Genomic DNA, 16,825 nt, shown 5'->3' with positions numbered 1-16,825 from the left:
GGTAAAGAAATGGATACAAGCAGTTTCTGAGAGGAATCTGTAAAAGCATGTCTGCTCTCTAAGTCGAACAGTTTTCATCAGATCAGCAAGTTTGGTGAAGATCAGATGAAAACTGTTTGACTTAGAGAGCGGACAAGGCAAAATGCGCAGTTTTTTTCTAGCAATTCAAGGGCCATAATCCAAGAGTGCCTGGGGCGATTTGGCTGGTTATCGAACTTGGCCAAGATATAATGCCCACAAACATTTTCAGCAAATTTGGTGAAGATCCGATGAAAACTGTTTCACTTAGAGAGCAGACATGCTTTGGATGCCCCCCGCCACCGACAGGCGTATAAAAAGTACTGTCTTTTAATTATGCCCTTTTACACCCCAGATGTCAATATCTACACAGCATTTAGGCAAACAATTACTAAACTGAGAGAGATTGAAGGATGGACAGCAAAATACAGTGTCAAGTCTAAACAGGAAGGGGAGACAATAGAAACTGACTCTTACTTATAATATATATATCTATATCCCGCTGACTGACTCCAGCTGCATTAATACCTTTACAGGAGTATACACCTGAAATATGAATTATACACAAATCATATCATGATCTGCTGTTTCATTTTATAAGATTATTCTTCACTTTCACGTTTTAGTGCCATAAAAGACCTTAAAAATGCTTCACAGATTTGCACCAAATTTCAATTACAATGTAATGAATGAATTAATTTAAAATTAATTTATTCCATCATTATACAAATTGAGTTAGTTCTTTAATTTAGTTTCTGGACTTTTATCTTGGTCTCACTGTAATAATGACAAATATTACATTAAAAACAGTTTCGTCTCGGGTTTAACTTTCACAAGTGACAAAGTTCGCAGTGACAGCAATTGGTTCTGGTCTTAGCTTCTTGAGAAAAAAAAAATCACAGTGAGAACAGTTGGTTCTTGGGTCTTACCTTCATGAGTATCCACCTTCAGAGAGAGCAGTTGCTTTTGGGGTCAAACCTTCAAAAGTGACAAACTTCACTGTGAGAAAAGTTGGTTCTCTGGTCATACCTTCATGTTGACAGACTTCACAGTTAGAACAGTTGGTTCTGTGGTTTTACCTTCAAGCTGACAAACCTCACAGTAAGAGCAGTTTCTTCTGTGGTCATACCTTCATGCTGACAAATTTCACAGTGAGAACAGTTGGTTCTGTGGTCTAACCTTCATGCTGACAAATTTCACAATTAGAACAGTTGGTTCTGTGGTCTTACCTTCATGCTGACAAACTTCACAGTGAGAACAGTTGGTTCTGTGGTCATACCTTCATGCTGACAAATTTCACAATTAGAACAGTTGGTTCTGTGGTCGTATGCTCACAAATTTTACAATGAGAACAGCTGGTACTGTGGTTTTACCTTCATGCTGACAAATTTCATAGTGAAAACAGTTGGTTCTCTGGTCATACCTTCATGCTGACAAACTTCACAGTGAGAACAGTTGGTTCTGTGGTCTAACCGTCATGCTGACAAATTTCACAATTAGAACAGTTGGTTCTGTGGTCTTACCTTCATGCTGACAAACTTCACAGTGAGAACAGTTGGTTCTGTGGTCATACCTTCATGCTGACAAATTTCACAATTAGAACAGTTGGTTCTGTGGTCTTATGCTCACAAATTTTACAATGAGAACAGCTAGTACTGTGGTTTTACCTTCATGCTGACAAATTTCATAGTGAAAACAGTTGGTTCTCTGGTCATACCTTCATGCTGACAAACTTCACAGTGAGAACAGTTGGTTCTGTGGTCTAACCTTCAAGTTGACAAATTTCACAATTAGAACAGTTGGTTCTGTGGTCTTATGCTCACAAATTTTACAATGAGAACAGCTGGTACTGTGGTTTTACCTTCATGCTGACAAACCTCACAGTGAGAACAGTTGGTTCTGTGGTCTTACCTTCATGCTGACAAACTTCATAGAGACAACAGTTGGTCTAACAATAATGAATGACAAATTGTAAAGTGAGAAGAGTTGGTTCTGTGGTCATACCTTGATGCTGACAAATTTCACAATTAGAACAGTTGGTTCTGTGGTCTTATGCTCACAAATTTTACAATGAGAACAGCTGGTACTGTGGTTTTACCTTCATGCTGACAAACCTCACAGTGAGAACAGTCGTTCTGTGGTCTTACCTTCATGCTGACAAACTTCATAGAGACAACAGTTGGTCTAACAATAATGAATGACAAATTGTAAAGTGAGAAAAGTTGGTTCTGTGGTCTTGCCTTCAAGTTGACAAATTTCATAGAGACAACAGTTGGTCTAACAATAATGAAAGACAAACTGTAAAGTGAGAAAAGTTGGTTCTGTGGTCTTACCTTCATGCTGACAAACTTCACTGTGAGAATAGTTGGTTCTGGGACCATACCTTCAGGCTGACAAACTTCACAGCGAGAATAATTGGATCTGTGGTCTTACCTCCATGTTGCTCACAAATTTCACAGTGAGAAAAATTGGTTCTATAGTCTTACCTTCATGCTGACAGACCTCACAGTTAGAACAGTCCGTTTTGTAGTCTAAACGACTGACAAAGGTTACAGGGAGAACAGTTGGTTCTTAGGTCTAACCAAAATGAATGGCAAATTCTAAAGTTAGGAAAGTTGCTTCTGTTTTTTACCTTCATGCTGACAATTTCACAATGAGAACAGTTGGTTCTGTGATCTTACCTTCATGCTGACAAATTTCACAGTGAGAACAGTTGGTTCTGTGGTCATACCTTCATGCTGACAAATTTTACAGTGAGAACAGTTGGTTCTGTGATCTTACCTCCATGGTGACAAATTTCACAGTGAGAACAGTTGGTTCTGTGGTCTTACCTTCATGCTGACAAATTTCACAGTGAGAACAGTTGGTTCTGTGGTCTTACCTTCATGCTGACAAACTTCACAGTGAGAACAGTTGGTTCTGTGGTCTTTCCTTCATGCTGACAAACTTCACAGTGAGAACAGTTGTTTCTTTGGTCTAATCATAATGAATGAGAAACTTTAAAGCAAGAATAGCTGGATTTGTGGTCTTACCATAATCACTGAATGACAAACTTCAGCAAAAACATTTGGTTTTATTGTCTTACCTTCATCACTAAGAGTTACAAATTTGACAATGAGAACAGTTGGTTCTGGAATAGATATTCTTCCATCTTTACTTGGAACAATTAACTGTCTATTGAAGAACCATTCTATACTAGGTGATGGTATTCCAGTGACACGACATTTGAGCTGTATATTCTCTCCTAAGTACAGCAGTGGTACTCCTTCTATCTTCTGTACTTTTGGTGAAACTAACAGAAACAAAGAATAATACAGGTAATAGATATTCTACATAAAATTTCCAAAGAATGGTTATTTTTTACCTTTCTAACACTCTTTGTGTGGCGTACAATTGTGAAATGCGACAATCTGTATAAAACTGAGAAACGGAACAATTTGAGTATATATTTGCTATAGGACAGAGGTGGAGGACATTTAATTTAAAACACAAATTCTTTTATCAGATTGTCATGTGGAACATGTGTCTTGCCATGGGATCACACTCATAACCCCATGATCTGTAGATCTGCTCTCTCCCTAATGAGCTAAGCGGACGGGCTTTGATAAATTGGAATATAATATTATGAAATCTTTTGGTAGATCATTTCTCTGAAATTATTCTAATTAAATCTGACCAATCATTTAGGAGATGTTATTTTGACATTTTAGTATTTTTAGCTCTAGCATCCACAAGAAAAGGAATATCACTTGTTTTGTTATGAAGCAATATGAGATAAACATTTTACATTAAACTCAGTCAATGACGATATCCAAATCCACAGATAACAAGTAGCTTTTATCATTCAAAGAGTTGTATTCTGAGACATAAAATTCTTGAGAAATTAGCAAAACAGTAAAGAATTATGGAAGCTATAGTTTATTTGGTTTACTGTTATTGGTATATAGATTATGTGGTACTCATACCAGTCATACTGCAGTTCAATACAACCATGAGACAGTGTATCAATCATTATCTCCCAATCAAACATACCTCTTACTGTGACAGTGGCTTCAGCCCTCTTCATTCCTTCTTCATTGCTAGCTGTACAGGAATATGTACCAACATGCATCCAGCTCACTTCTAATAACAGTAACTGTTCACCGTTCAGTGACAATAAAGTATTTCGTGGAAACAGAGAGCTGCCCTGAAGTAAAACATCTAGACTTCTAACATCACAAGTACAGTATAAACTGAAATTGTTGAACGCAACTTCATATACAGATGACAGGCACTGTTAAATTTACTTTTCAGTCTTATCTGAAAAAAATCCTTAATTGAAAAAGTTAAAATAAGAAATAATTCCGGTATCTTGCAAAAGTATCAACGTTTATCTAACAAATGATAACATGTTATGGAAACTGTTAACAAGAGCACTGCCTGCAGGTGCCATCGCTTGTCTGCAAGTGCCCGACAACATGTAAGAAAAGAGTTATAGTTCAGATTGTGCAAAAAGGGCAATTATTCTGACAAAATGCAAGTAGAGTTATGGCTCTTGGCCTACATAGCCCCTAATGATGATAAACAAATGTGCAAAGTTTCTCATACAATAACTTGCATTAAACATCCATGTGATCTCATACAAGAATTTGCATCAAATTGCTACGTGAAGTCATGACTTGCATCAAAATGCCATGTGATCTCATACAATAACTTGCATTAAATTGCCATGTGAACTCATACAATAACTTGCATCAAACTGCAATGTGATCTCATATGATAACTTGCATTGAACTGCCATGTGAACTCATACAATAACTTGCATCAAATTGTCATGTGAACTCATACAATAACTTGCATTAAATTGCCATGTGAACTCATACAATAACTTGCATCAAACTGCAATGTGATCTCATATGATAATTTGCATTGAACTGCTATGTGAACTCATAAAATAACTTGTATCAAATTACCATGTGATTAAGCTGCATCAAATCGGTATGTGAAGTCATAACATGCATCAAATTGCTATGTCAACTCATACAACAACTTGCATCAAAATGTCATGTGATCTCATATAATAACTTACATCAAATTGCCAGATGAACTCATACAATAATTTGCATCAAACTGCGACGTGAACTCATACAATAATTTGCATCAAATTGCCATGTGAACTCATACTATAATTTGCATCAAATTGCCATGTGAACTCATACAATAACTTGCCATGTGATCTCACACAATAACTGGCATTGATCTCATACAATAAACTGTATCAAAATGTCATGGGAACTCATACAATAGCTTGCATTAAACATCCAAGTGAACTCAAACAATAACTTGCATTTAACATCCAAGTTAACTCACATTACAACTTGCATCAAATAGCCATGTGAACTCATACAATAATATGCATTAAACATCCATGCATTCTTCTACAATAACTTTTGACAGTAAGCATTTAACAGTAAGGAGATCCCATGCAATAACTCGCATTAAACATCAATACAATCTCGTACAATAACTTGCATTTAACATTCAGGTGATCCCATGTAATGACTCCCATTAAATATCCATGCCATATCATACAATAACTTGCATTAAACATTTATGCATCTCAAAAAAATAACTAACATTAAACAGTCAGGTGATCTCATACAATCACGCACATTAAAAATCTATGTGATCTTATACAATAACTTTGCAATAATCAGCCATATGTCCAATACAACGACTCACATTAAACAGCCATATGTAAAATACAATGACTCGCATTAAACAGTCATGTAAATTCATACAATAACTTGAATTAAATAGCTATACAATTCCATATAATAACATACATTTAACAGACATGACTTTGTGACTTCATGTAATAACTTACAATAAAAAGCCATGTGATCTCATGTAGTAACTTACATTAAACAGCCATGTGATCTCATGTAGTAACTGACAATAAACAGCCATGTGATCTCATGTAGTAACTTGCAATAAACAGCCATGTGATCTCATGTAGTAACTTGCATTAAACAGCCATGTGATCTCATGTAGTAACTCACATTAAACAGCCATGTGAACTCATGTAGTAACTTACATTAAACAGCCATGTGATCTCTGGTTTAGGGAAGCCATTAGCAATACAAGTCAATGTCAGATTTCTACCGATGTTGACAACCTGGTCTTCTGGCTTTTCAAGAAAATATGGTCTCACTGGAAAAAATAAATATTGTTTAAACAATTAAAGGTCATGTGGCAACATTCCAGCTTTGATGGTTGGAGGAAGACCCTGGCTGTCCCTCCATGCATTATTTCATCAAGGGCGGGCACCCGGGTAGAACAACCGACCTTCAGTATGGCAGCTGGATGGCTTCCTCACATGAAGAATTCAACTCCCAGAATGAAGCTCGAACCCACATCAGTGAGGGGCAAGTGATTTGAAGTCAGCAACCTGAACCACTCAGCCATGGAGGCCCCTTATATAACAATGAGACTAATCATTTGACCTATTATTTCTAACATGTGATGTAAATACACAAGCCTGCATCTATGACACTACCAAGCAAACAAAATTTCTAATTAATAAGTGTCCATGCAATATATCCTGAAACAAAAACAACTAGAGTTGTCACAGGAGTGACGAATTATACCCCCACAATATAGCCTTGTCATAAAACTAAGCCAATGTCAAAGCCTAACTTGCTTGACCTTTGACCTACTGACCACAAAATCAATAAAGGTCATCTGCTAGTCATGAACAACCTCCCTATGAAGTTTCATGATCCTCCGCCCAAGCGTTCTCAAGTTATTGTCCGTAAAAGGTTTAAATGACCTTTGACCTTTGGAACTCAAAATCAGTATGGGTCATCTGCTTGACATGACCAACCTCCAGATTAAGTTTCCTGATCCTAGTCCCAAGCATTCTCAAGTCCGAAAACTGTTTAAATGTTCCGGGTCACTATGACCTTGACCTGTGACCTACTGACCTCAAAATCATTAGGGGTCATCTGCTAGTCATAACCAACCTCCCTATCAATTTTCATGATCCTAGGCCAAAGCATTCTCAAGTTGTCATCTGGAAACCGTTTAACTGTTCCAAGTCACTGTGACCTTGACCTTTGACCTACTGACCTACTGACTTCAAAGTATTATTTGACCTGTATTTCATGATGTTACACCTGTGTACCAAAATTTATGATCCTAGGCCCAAGCATTCTCAAGTTATCATCCGGAAACCATTTAACTGTTCCGAGCCACAGTGACCTTGACCTTTGACCTACAGACCTCAAAGTCAAACTTGACATGCATTTCATGATGTTACACCTGTGTACTAAAATTTATGATCCTAGGCCCAATCGTTCTCAAGTTATCATCCGCAAACCATTTAATTGTTCTGAGTCCCTGTGACCCTGACCTTTGACCTACAGACCTCAAAGTCAAACTTGACCTGCATTTTATGATGTTACACCTGTGTACCAAATTTTATGATCCTTGGCCAAATCGTTCTCAAGTTATCATCCGGAAACCATTTAAATGTTCCGAGCCAGTGACCTTGACCTTTGACCTACAGAGCTCAAAGTCAAACTTGACTTGCATTTTATGATGTTATACCTGTATACCAAAATTTATGATCCTAGGCCCAAGCGTTCTCAAGTTATCATCCGGAAACTGTTCAACTGTTCAGGGTCACTGTGACCTTGACCTTTGACCTACTGACCCCAAATTCGAACTTTACCTGTATTTTCTGATGTTACTTCTGTGTACCAAAAATTATTAAAATTGGTCGAGCCTTTCTTGAGTTATCATCCGGAAACCAAGCAAAACCAATGGACCGACCAACCGACCACCAAGCTCACTCCTATATACGCCCCCCTCCCCCCGAAACTTCGTTTTGTGGGGGTATAATAAGATATATATATTCTGCCACATGTGCAAGCTGTTTAAATGGTTTAAGTTATCCTCTGGACATAAAGTATGACAGACAAACTGAACCTTTGAGCTCCACTTGTGACCTTGGCCTAGTAACCTGACTCATATGTTCTAAACATTGTCTCACTGCCACCTACCAATATGCCAAGTTTAATCCATACTTTGAATAGCAATTAACTTATTCCCTAGATTTGACCTCTCAGCTCAATTTATAAAAATAGTAATGGATAAATGAGTATAAAACATGTGTTTATTTGCAACAAACATTTCCATATAGACCAATAATGATGTGAGAAAACTGTGCAGCCAGACCAAGATTAGAATCTGAGGTGTTACAGTACCAATGGGATGATCTACTAAATGAGTAACAAGACAGCTTGCTGGTAAATAAATTCTTGAAGTTATATACAGTGACAGTAGCCATACATGCATACCACACTAGTTTTGAAGGTACATACTGTGACAGTAACAATACATGTATACTTTTAATTCTGTTGAAGGTACACCTGCAACCATAAATGCAGAGACACACAACTGTTATTCTTTAGGTTTTATGTGATGCTTCAGGAATCCCCAATTTTATGAACGTTGGTCACATCAGTTTTTTTTTATTTTAAAACATTGTGGAAAAAGAACGAAAGAATTTCAAATATTTCAGACTTCAAAATGTTTCTTGATGCTTTATACGATGGCTGTAACTCAATGTGTACATACTCATTAAGAGGGTTGTGAAGATCAAACCAAGGGGAATTTTCTTGCCAGGTAAAAAAGCTTACACCTGAAGCCTTTACTTGCAAACATTCTTTTTCATATTAGCAGGTACTGGGTAAATGCATGAAGATGCCTTCATTGATTTTTAATTGCTCCATGTTAACTTTGAATTATTTTTATATCATAACAAGTGACTGACCTAGTACTTCAAGTGTTCCCTCATTTTCTGTGTCTCCAGCCATATTTGAAGCATGACAAAGATAGGTACCAGAATCCTCAACTCTCACCGAGGTGATATATAGACCATTGTGTAACTGTGTAAACCTATCACCCATTGTAATTGCTGCAGAATCTGAATAAAAAATACATGTAATCTATATAATCTTGTAAATAATCAGTTCTATAGACAAACAGGAGACATGAAATGAAGCTTGCCAAGTTGTTTTTTTTTATTCAAAAAAAATATTTCCCATCTGATCATAATGCAATTTATATCTCATCTGATCTCACCATCATAACACAGTCTATCTCCCATCTAACTGTAATACAATCAATATCCCATCTCATCATCTCATCATAACACAGTCTATCTCCCATCTCATTGTAACACAATCAATATCTCATCTCATCATAACACAGTCAATCTCCCATCTCACTATTACACAATCAATATCTCATCTCATCATAACCCAATTAGTATCACATCTCATCATAAAACCATTTCCCACCTCATCATAACAAAATCAATCTCTCTTCTCAACAGAATACAGTCAATCACTCATCTCAACACAACACAGTCAATCTCTCATCTCAAAATAACACAGTCAATCTCTCATCTCAACATAACACTGTCAATCTCTTATCTCAACATAACAAAGTCAATCTCTCATCTCAACACAACACAGTCAATCTCTCATCTCAAAATAACACAGTCAATGTCTTATCTCAACATAACACTGTCAATCTCTCATCTCAACACAACACAGTCAATCTCTCACCTCAAAATAACACAGTCAATCTCTCATCTCAACATAACACTGTCAATCTCTTATCTCAACAGAACATAGTCAATCTCTCATCTCAACACAACACAGTCAATCTCTAATCTCAAAATAACACAGTCAATCTCTCATCTCAAAATAACACTGTAAATCTCTTATCTCAACAGAACAGTCTCAATCTCTTATCTCAACATAATACTGTCAATCTCTCATCTCAACACAACACAGTCAACCTCTTATCCCAAAATAACACATTCAATCTCTCATCTCAACACAACACTGTCAATCTCTTATCTCAAAATAACACAGTCAATATCTCATCTCAAAATTACACTGTCAATCTCTTATCTCAACATCACACTGTCAATTTCTCATCTAAACAGAACACTGTCAATCTCTCATCTCAACAGGACACTGTCAATCTCTCATCTCAACAAAACACTGTCAATCTCTCATCTCAACAGAACACTGTCAATCTCTCATCTCAACACAACACTGTCAATCCCTCATCTCAACAGAACACTGTCAATCTCTCATCTCAACATAACACAGTCAATCTCTCATCTCAACAGAACACTGTCAATCTCTCATCTCAACAGAACACTGTCAATCTCTTATCTCAACAGAACACTGTCAATCTCTCATCTCAACAGAACACTGTCAATCTCTCATCTCAACAGAATACAGTCAATCTCTCATCATACTACAAACAATTTCCCACCTCATCATAACACAATCAATCTCTCATCTTAACATAACATAATCAATATCCAACCTAATAAGGAATACATAAATATCATTTTAAGTAATAATAAGGAAGTTCTGAGAATCAATCTCTGCAACTTACTCCCTTCTTACCTTGCAACTTAAAATTCTGAATGTTAAATTTTTAACAAAAATTTCTTTGTGTGCAAAGTTTGCCAACAAATTATGTGTGACATAAGCACCCAACTGATATCTGCATGTCAGCAAATTATGTGTGACATAAGCAGAGACATGGTATCTGGATGTTGACAAATTATGTGTGACATAAGCATAGAGTCTGACATGGTATCAGCATACACTTATATTACACAATTACATTACTGGAAAGTGTACGTATATTTCTTTAATATTTATCACTGTACAAGACTTAAAAGAAACAACATGGTATATCATTAGGTTCGCATAATAGACCGTAAACATTGTACAGTAAAGTTTCTCTTTCTAAAAATATAATCCTTCACCTAAAATGACCAGTCTTTAAAGAACCAAATATTTTCCTGCATATTTCAATGGTTGCAAGGGTATATACCACATGGTATAACAGAACAGACTTCACTTTATACCATGTTATTGTAGGGTCAGGGGCACTATCGTCCGCTCATCTGTTTTTACGCTCATTAGTTTCGACGCCATTTTTGTTTTACTTCCTCGTTGTTATAAGTGACTGTGCACTACGTTATACTACGCTTGGTTGCACCGTAAACAAACAATACTTTGCTCTTATTTAACCATGTGGAAAGTCAGAGATACTACGGTAAGTTTATCATGTGGAAAGTCAGAGATAGTATGGTAAGTTTATCAAGTGGAAAGTCAAAGATACTACGGTAAGTTTATCAAGTGGAAAGTCAGAGATAGTACGGTAAGTTTATCATGTGGGAAGTCAGAGATACTACGGTAAGTTTATCATGTGGAAAGTCAGAGATAGTACGGTAAGTTTATCAAGTGGAAAGTCAGAGATACTACGGTAAGTTTATCATGTGGAAAGTCAGAGATACTACGGTAAGTTTATCATGTGGAAAGTCAGAGATACTACGGTAAGTTTATCATGTGGAAAGTCAGAGATAGTACGGTAAGTTTATCATGTGGAAAGTCAGAGATAGTACGGTAAGTTTATCATGTGGAAAGTCAGAGATAGTACGGTAAGTTTATCATTCATTATGGTATAATTTTATGTATTTTAGCTAATGACAAAATTTCCAGTTTTTTATGATCCCAATTCTTGTACTAGCAGAATCTGGAAATGTCAGCTCTGTGTCCTCTGGGTGCTTCAACTATTTTTCAATGTCACGTGACACTGTTGTGACCAAAATAATGTACAACGTACCAAAAATATTCACTGTTATGTATACTGTACTGTTTATCGCATTAGAAAACATTAATTGGCATTTAATTAAATATGATTTTGTTGCTATTTTCTAGTCTGTTGTTAACATTTATATGATAAGTTCTGGCTAATTTTTTTTCTCCTTTATCTTTTTCAGATCTCTAGACCAAGTACAGATGCTATTCCCCAACATCCATGGTCAAGGCAATGGAGAAGGTGAGAGAGACTGGGGCACACATCAAGACCACTGCTAGGGAGTATGGAATACCAGAAACATCTTTGAGGCATAAGCTTAGTGGCAGAGTAAATCCAGAGGCCAGAACCATCCCCATTGTTCTCACAAGAGGAAGAAGCTCATTTCGTGGAATATTTAAAGTTCATGGCTCTTTGTAGGTATGGTTACAGTCGCTCTGAGGTTCTAGACATGGCATCTGAATATGCTGTCTGCATGGGTAAAAGGGACAGTGACCACCCATTGTCATTTCAATGGTACACAAACTTTATGTCTCGTTGGCCAGAGCTAAAGGTCCTTAAACCCAGCAGCCTAGAGATTCAGAGAGCCAAAGCAACAACTGTGGACTGTGTAAGCAATTACTACAGAGAGTCTTGGTCTATTCTGTCAAAATACAACTTGTCAGACAGGCCAGGAAGGATCTACAACGTTGAAGAGAAGGGTCTATCAACATCCCATAAACCTCCAGGTGTTGTAATAGGTGTTGCCTTTCAGCCTCAAGCCGTAACATCAGGATCAAGGCAAACAGTAACTGTCATTGGGTGTGGAAATGCTTTGGGACACAGTGTTCCACCTTTCTTTATCTTCCCAGAAGCACGCATGTAACAGGAACTGTTAGATGGTGGTTGCCCAGGAGTTGACACTGATGTGTCTGAATCAGGCTGGAGTAACAGTACAATTTTCAGGAAATATATTTCAGATCATTTGTTGAAGTACTTACCTGCGCATTCTGAGGACAATCCAGTGTTGATTATGTACGATGGCCATACATCACACATCAACATCAACTTGATAAACTGGTCTAAAACACAGAACCTGATTTTGTTCATATTGCCAGCACATACAAGTCATGTTCTACAACCATTAGACATTGGTTGCTTTGGACCATTTGAAAGGATATACAACAAAGTGAGTCACAAGTTTATGCATGACAACTGTGGAAAGAGTATTACAAGGTATAACACCTGTGAACTGGGTTGCTCAGCATATACCAAAGCCTTGTCTCCAGAAAATTTATGCTCATCATTTACAAAAGCGAGTATATATCCCTTCAATCCTGATGTTGTAGATCCTGCAAACTTCAAACCATCTGAACCGCTTCAGCAGGACAGTGATCACAAACAAAATCTTAGTGATGTTGGACCAACACAGTCAGAACCTCAAAGTTCATCTGATTTCTTCACCGCCAAAGAGGCCACAGTCAGAATAGGCTTACCTTTATACCATGCTATTGTAGGGTCAGGATCACTATAAATACCACATGACATAAAAGAACAGGCTTACCTTTATACCATGTTATTGTAGGGTCTGGATCACTATAAATACCACATGACATAAAAGGACAGACTAACCTTTATACCATGTCATAGTAGGGTCTGGATCACTATAAATACCACATGACAAAAAAGAACAGGCTTACCATTATACCATGTTCCTGTAGGGTTGTGATCACTATATATACAACGTGGCATAAAAGAACAAGCTTACCTTTATACCATGTTCCTGTAGGGTTGTGATCACTATATATACCAAATGGCATAAAAGAACAAGCTTACCTTTATACCATGTTACTGTAGGGTTGTGATCACTATATATACAACGTGGCATAAAAGAACAGGCTTACCTTTATACCATGTTACTGTAGGGTTGTGATCACTATATATACAACGTGGCATAAAAGAACAAGCTTACCTTTATACCATGTTCCTGTAGGGTTGTGATCACTATATATACCAAATGGCATAAAAGAACAAGCTTACCTTTATACCATGTTACTGTAGGGTTGTGATCACTATATATACAACATGCAATAAAAGAACAGGCTTACCATTATACCATGTTACTGTAGGGTTGTGATCACTATATATACAACATGGCATAAAAGAACAGGCTTACCTTTATACCATGTTACTGTAGGGTTGTGATCACTATATATACAACATGGCATAAAAGAACAGGCTTACCTTTATACCATGTTATTGTAGGGTTGTGATCACTATAATATTATATATCACATGGCATAAAAGAAAGGCTTACCATTATACCATGTTACTGTAGGGTTGTGATCACTATATATACAACATGGCATAAAAGAACAGACTTACCTTTATACCATGTTATTTTAGGGTCTGGATCACTATATATACCGCATGGTATAAGAACAGCATCTCCTTTACTTGCTACTGTATGACCTACCGACTCTAATACAACTGGTGGCACTGTAAATATATTGCACAAACATTATTAATTTATAAGGTATAAAATCTCTCTTCAGTTGATTTTCATAATTAGAGGTGACTATTACAACTTTATACTTATTGTAAAAAAGAGCACTGCAATACTGATATATAATACTGTAGGAAAGACTACTGCAATACTAATGAACTGCTGCCAGGACAACTGTGATTTTGTTGATATTGCAGTCAAACCACTATGATACTATTGATATTACAAAGTGGACCACTGCAATACAATTGATACTGCAGTCAGACCACTGTGCTACGGTTGCTGACACCAGTGAAAACAAATATGTACAAAGTACCTTCATATACACTCTAGTCTGTATGACACCAGTGAAAACAAATATGTACGGAGTACCTTAACATACACCCAACTATGTATGACACCAGTGGAAACAAATACGTACACTGTATGACACCAGTGAAAACAAGAGGACCATGATGGTCCTGAATCGCTCACCTGTCCCCATGTGACCCAGTTTTGAACTGAGTATGACGTCGTTTTTTTCTATTATTTGACATTGTGACCTAGTTTTTGAGCTCATGTGACCCAGTTTTGAACTTGACCTAGATATCATAAAGATAAAAATTCTGACCAATTTTCATGAAGATCCATTGAAAAATATGGCCTCTAGAGAGGTCACAAGGTTTTTCTATTATCTGATCTAATGACCTAGTTTTTGAAAGCACGTGACCCAGTTTTGAACTTGACCTAGATATCATCAAGGTGAACATTCTGACTAACTTTCCATTGAAAAGTATGGCCTCTAGAGAGGTCACAAGGTTTTTCTATTTTTAGACCTACTGACCTAGTTTTGGACCGCACGTGACCCAGTTTCAAACTTGACCTAGATATCATCAAGATGAACATTCAGACCAACTTTCATACAGATCCCATGAAAAATATGGCCTCTAGAGAGGTCACAAGGTTTTTTTTATTATTTGACCTACTGACCTTGTTTTTGACGGCACGTGACCAAGTTTCAAACTTGAACATTCTGACTATCTCTCATGAAGATCCATTGAAAAGTTTGGCCTCTAAAAAGGTCAAAAGGTTTTTCTATTTTTAGACCTACTGACCTAGTTTTGGACCGCACGTGACCCAGTTTCAAACCTGACCTAGATATCATCTAGATGAACATTCTGACCAATTTTCATAAAAATCCCATGAAAAATGTGACCTCTAGAGTGGTCACAAGCAAAATTTACACACGGACGGACGGACGATGGACGCTGCGCGATCACAAAAGCTCACCTTGTCACTTTGTGACATGTGAGCTAACAAATACGTACCAAGTACCTTAACATACACTCTTGTCTGTAAATATGTACCAAATACCTTCACATACATCCTAGTTTGTAAATATGTACCAAGAACCTTCACATACACCCTAGTTTGTAAATATGTACCAAGAACCTTCACATACACCCTAGTTTGTAAATACGTACCAAGAACCTTCACATACACCCTAGTCTGTAAATACGTACCAAGTACCTTAACATACACCCTAGTCTGTAAATACGTACCAAGAACCTTCACATACACCCTAGTCTGTAAATACGTACAAAGTACCTTCACATACACCCTAGTCTGTAAATACGTACCAAGTACCTTCACATACACCCTAGTCTGTAAATACGTACCAAGAACCTTCACATACACCCTAGTCTGTAAATACGTACCAAATACCTTCACATACACCCTAGTCTGTAAATATGTACCAAGAACCTTCACATACACCCTAGTCTGTAAATACGTACCAAGTACCTTCACATACACCCTAGCCTGTAAATACGTACCAAGTACCTTCACATACACCCTAGTCTGTAAATACGTACCAAGTACCTTCACATACACCCTAGTCTGTAAATACGTACCCAGTACCTTCACATACACCCTAACCTGTAAATACCTACCAAGTACCTTCACATACACTCTAGTCTGTAAATACGTACCAAGTACCTTCACATACACCCTAGTCTGTAAATATGTACCCAGTACCTTCACATACACCCTAGTCTGTAAATACGTACCCAGTACTTTCACATACACCCTAGTCTGTAAATACGTACCCAGTACCTTCACATACACCCTAGTCTGTATTGTACTGTATCTGTTAACAGCACGACATGTGTAGGTTCCTTCGTTACCCTTGTTTATGTTCCCTATCCACAGTTCCTGGTTACCCTGTCTACATAAGAAAACTCAGTTTTAGTTTACAGTAAACACATAACATCTTCATACAAACCTACCTTACTCCTTGTAAAGTCTGCATAACATTAAAAAATTGCATTTCTGCTTTTTTCATCACCAATAATACATTAATCAAACAGAACTAACATGTATTTTAAATATATGCATGTCATTAGTTTAGAATAACTGTAGTAACTGTAACCAAACCATTGAAATTAATGTAAAACTACAGAATGTGTATGCTTGTAAAGTTATGTTCTAAGGTTAAATAGATTTTGCTCAAATAACAGATATTTGTCTCTCAGCTATTCGGGTTTTGTTTTTGAAATTTTTAAATGAAGCAAACTTGTGTCATGGAAACTGTCTGGTACAGATTGTTAGTGTGTATTTATACATCTGTTTAAAGCTATTATGGTCAGGTAAAACTACTAG

At 36.9% G+C, this 16,825-nt stretch overlaps 1 protein-coding gene across 3 annotated transcripts in view; it reads right to left on the bottom strand.

Moving 5' to 3' along the window:
- The window catches only part of LOC123564528 (hemicentin-1-like), a 116,034-nt gene that overhangs the window by 44,633 nt on the left and 54,576 nt on the right, over positions 1–16,825 (bottom strand). For all 3 annotated transcript variants that reach the window (XM_053525281.1, XM_053525283.1, XM_053525282.1), the window contains exons 10-16: positions 16,273–16,391; positions 14,065–14,178; positions 8,837–8,989; positions 6,095–6,210; positions 4,051–4,204; positions 3,104–3,310; positions 496–564 (exon numbers count right to left, since the gene is read on the bottom strand). In XM_053525281.1, coding sequence (XP_053381256.1) covers positions 496–564; positions 3,104–3,310; positions 4,051–4,204; positions 6,095–6,210; positions 8,837–8,989; positions 14,065–14,178; positions 16,273–16,391 — 932 coding nt within the window. The remainder of the gene's footprint in view (positions 1–495; positions 565–3,103; positions 3,311–4,050; positions 4,205–6,094; positions 6,211–8,836; positions 8,990–14,064; positions 14,179–16,272; positions 16,392–16,825) is intronic.

The sequence above is a fragment of the Mercenaria mercenaria genome, chromosome 15, assembly GCF_021730395.1.
Source record: "Mercenaria mercenaria strain notata chromosome 15, MADL_Memer_1, whole genome shotgun sequence".
In the NCBI taxonomy this organism is placed as follows: domain Eukaryota; kingdom Metazoa; phylum Mollusca; class Bivalvia; order Venerida; family Veneridae; genus Mercenaria; species Mercenaria mercenaria.
This window is presented reverse-complemented; position numbering and strand designations above follow the sequence as displayed.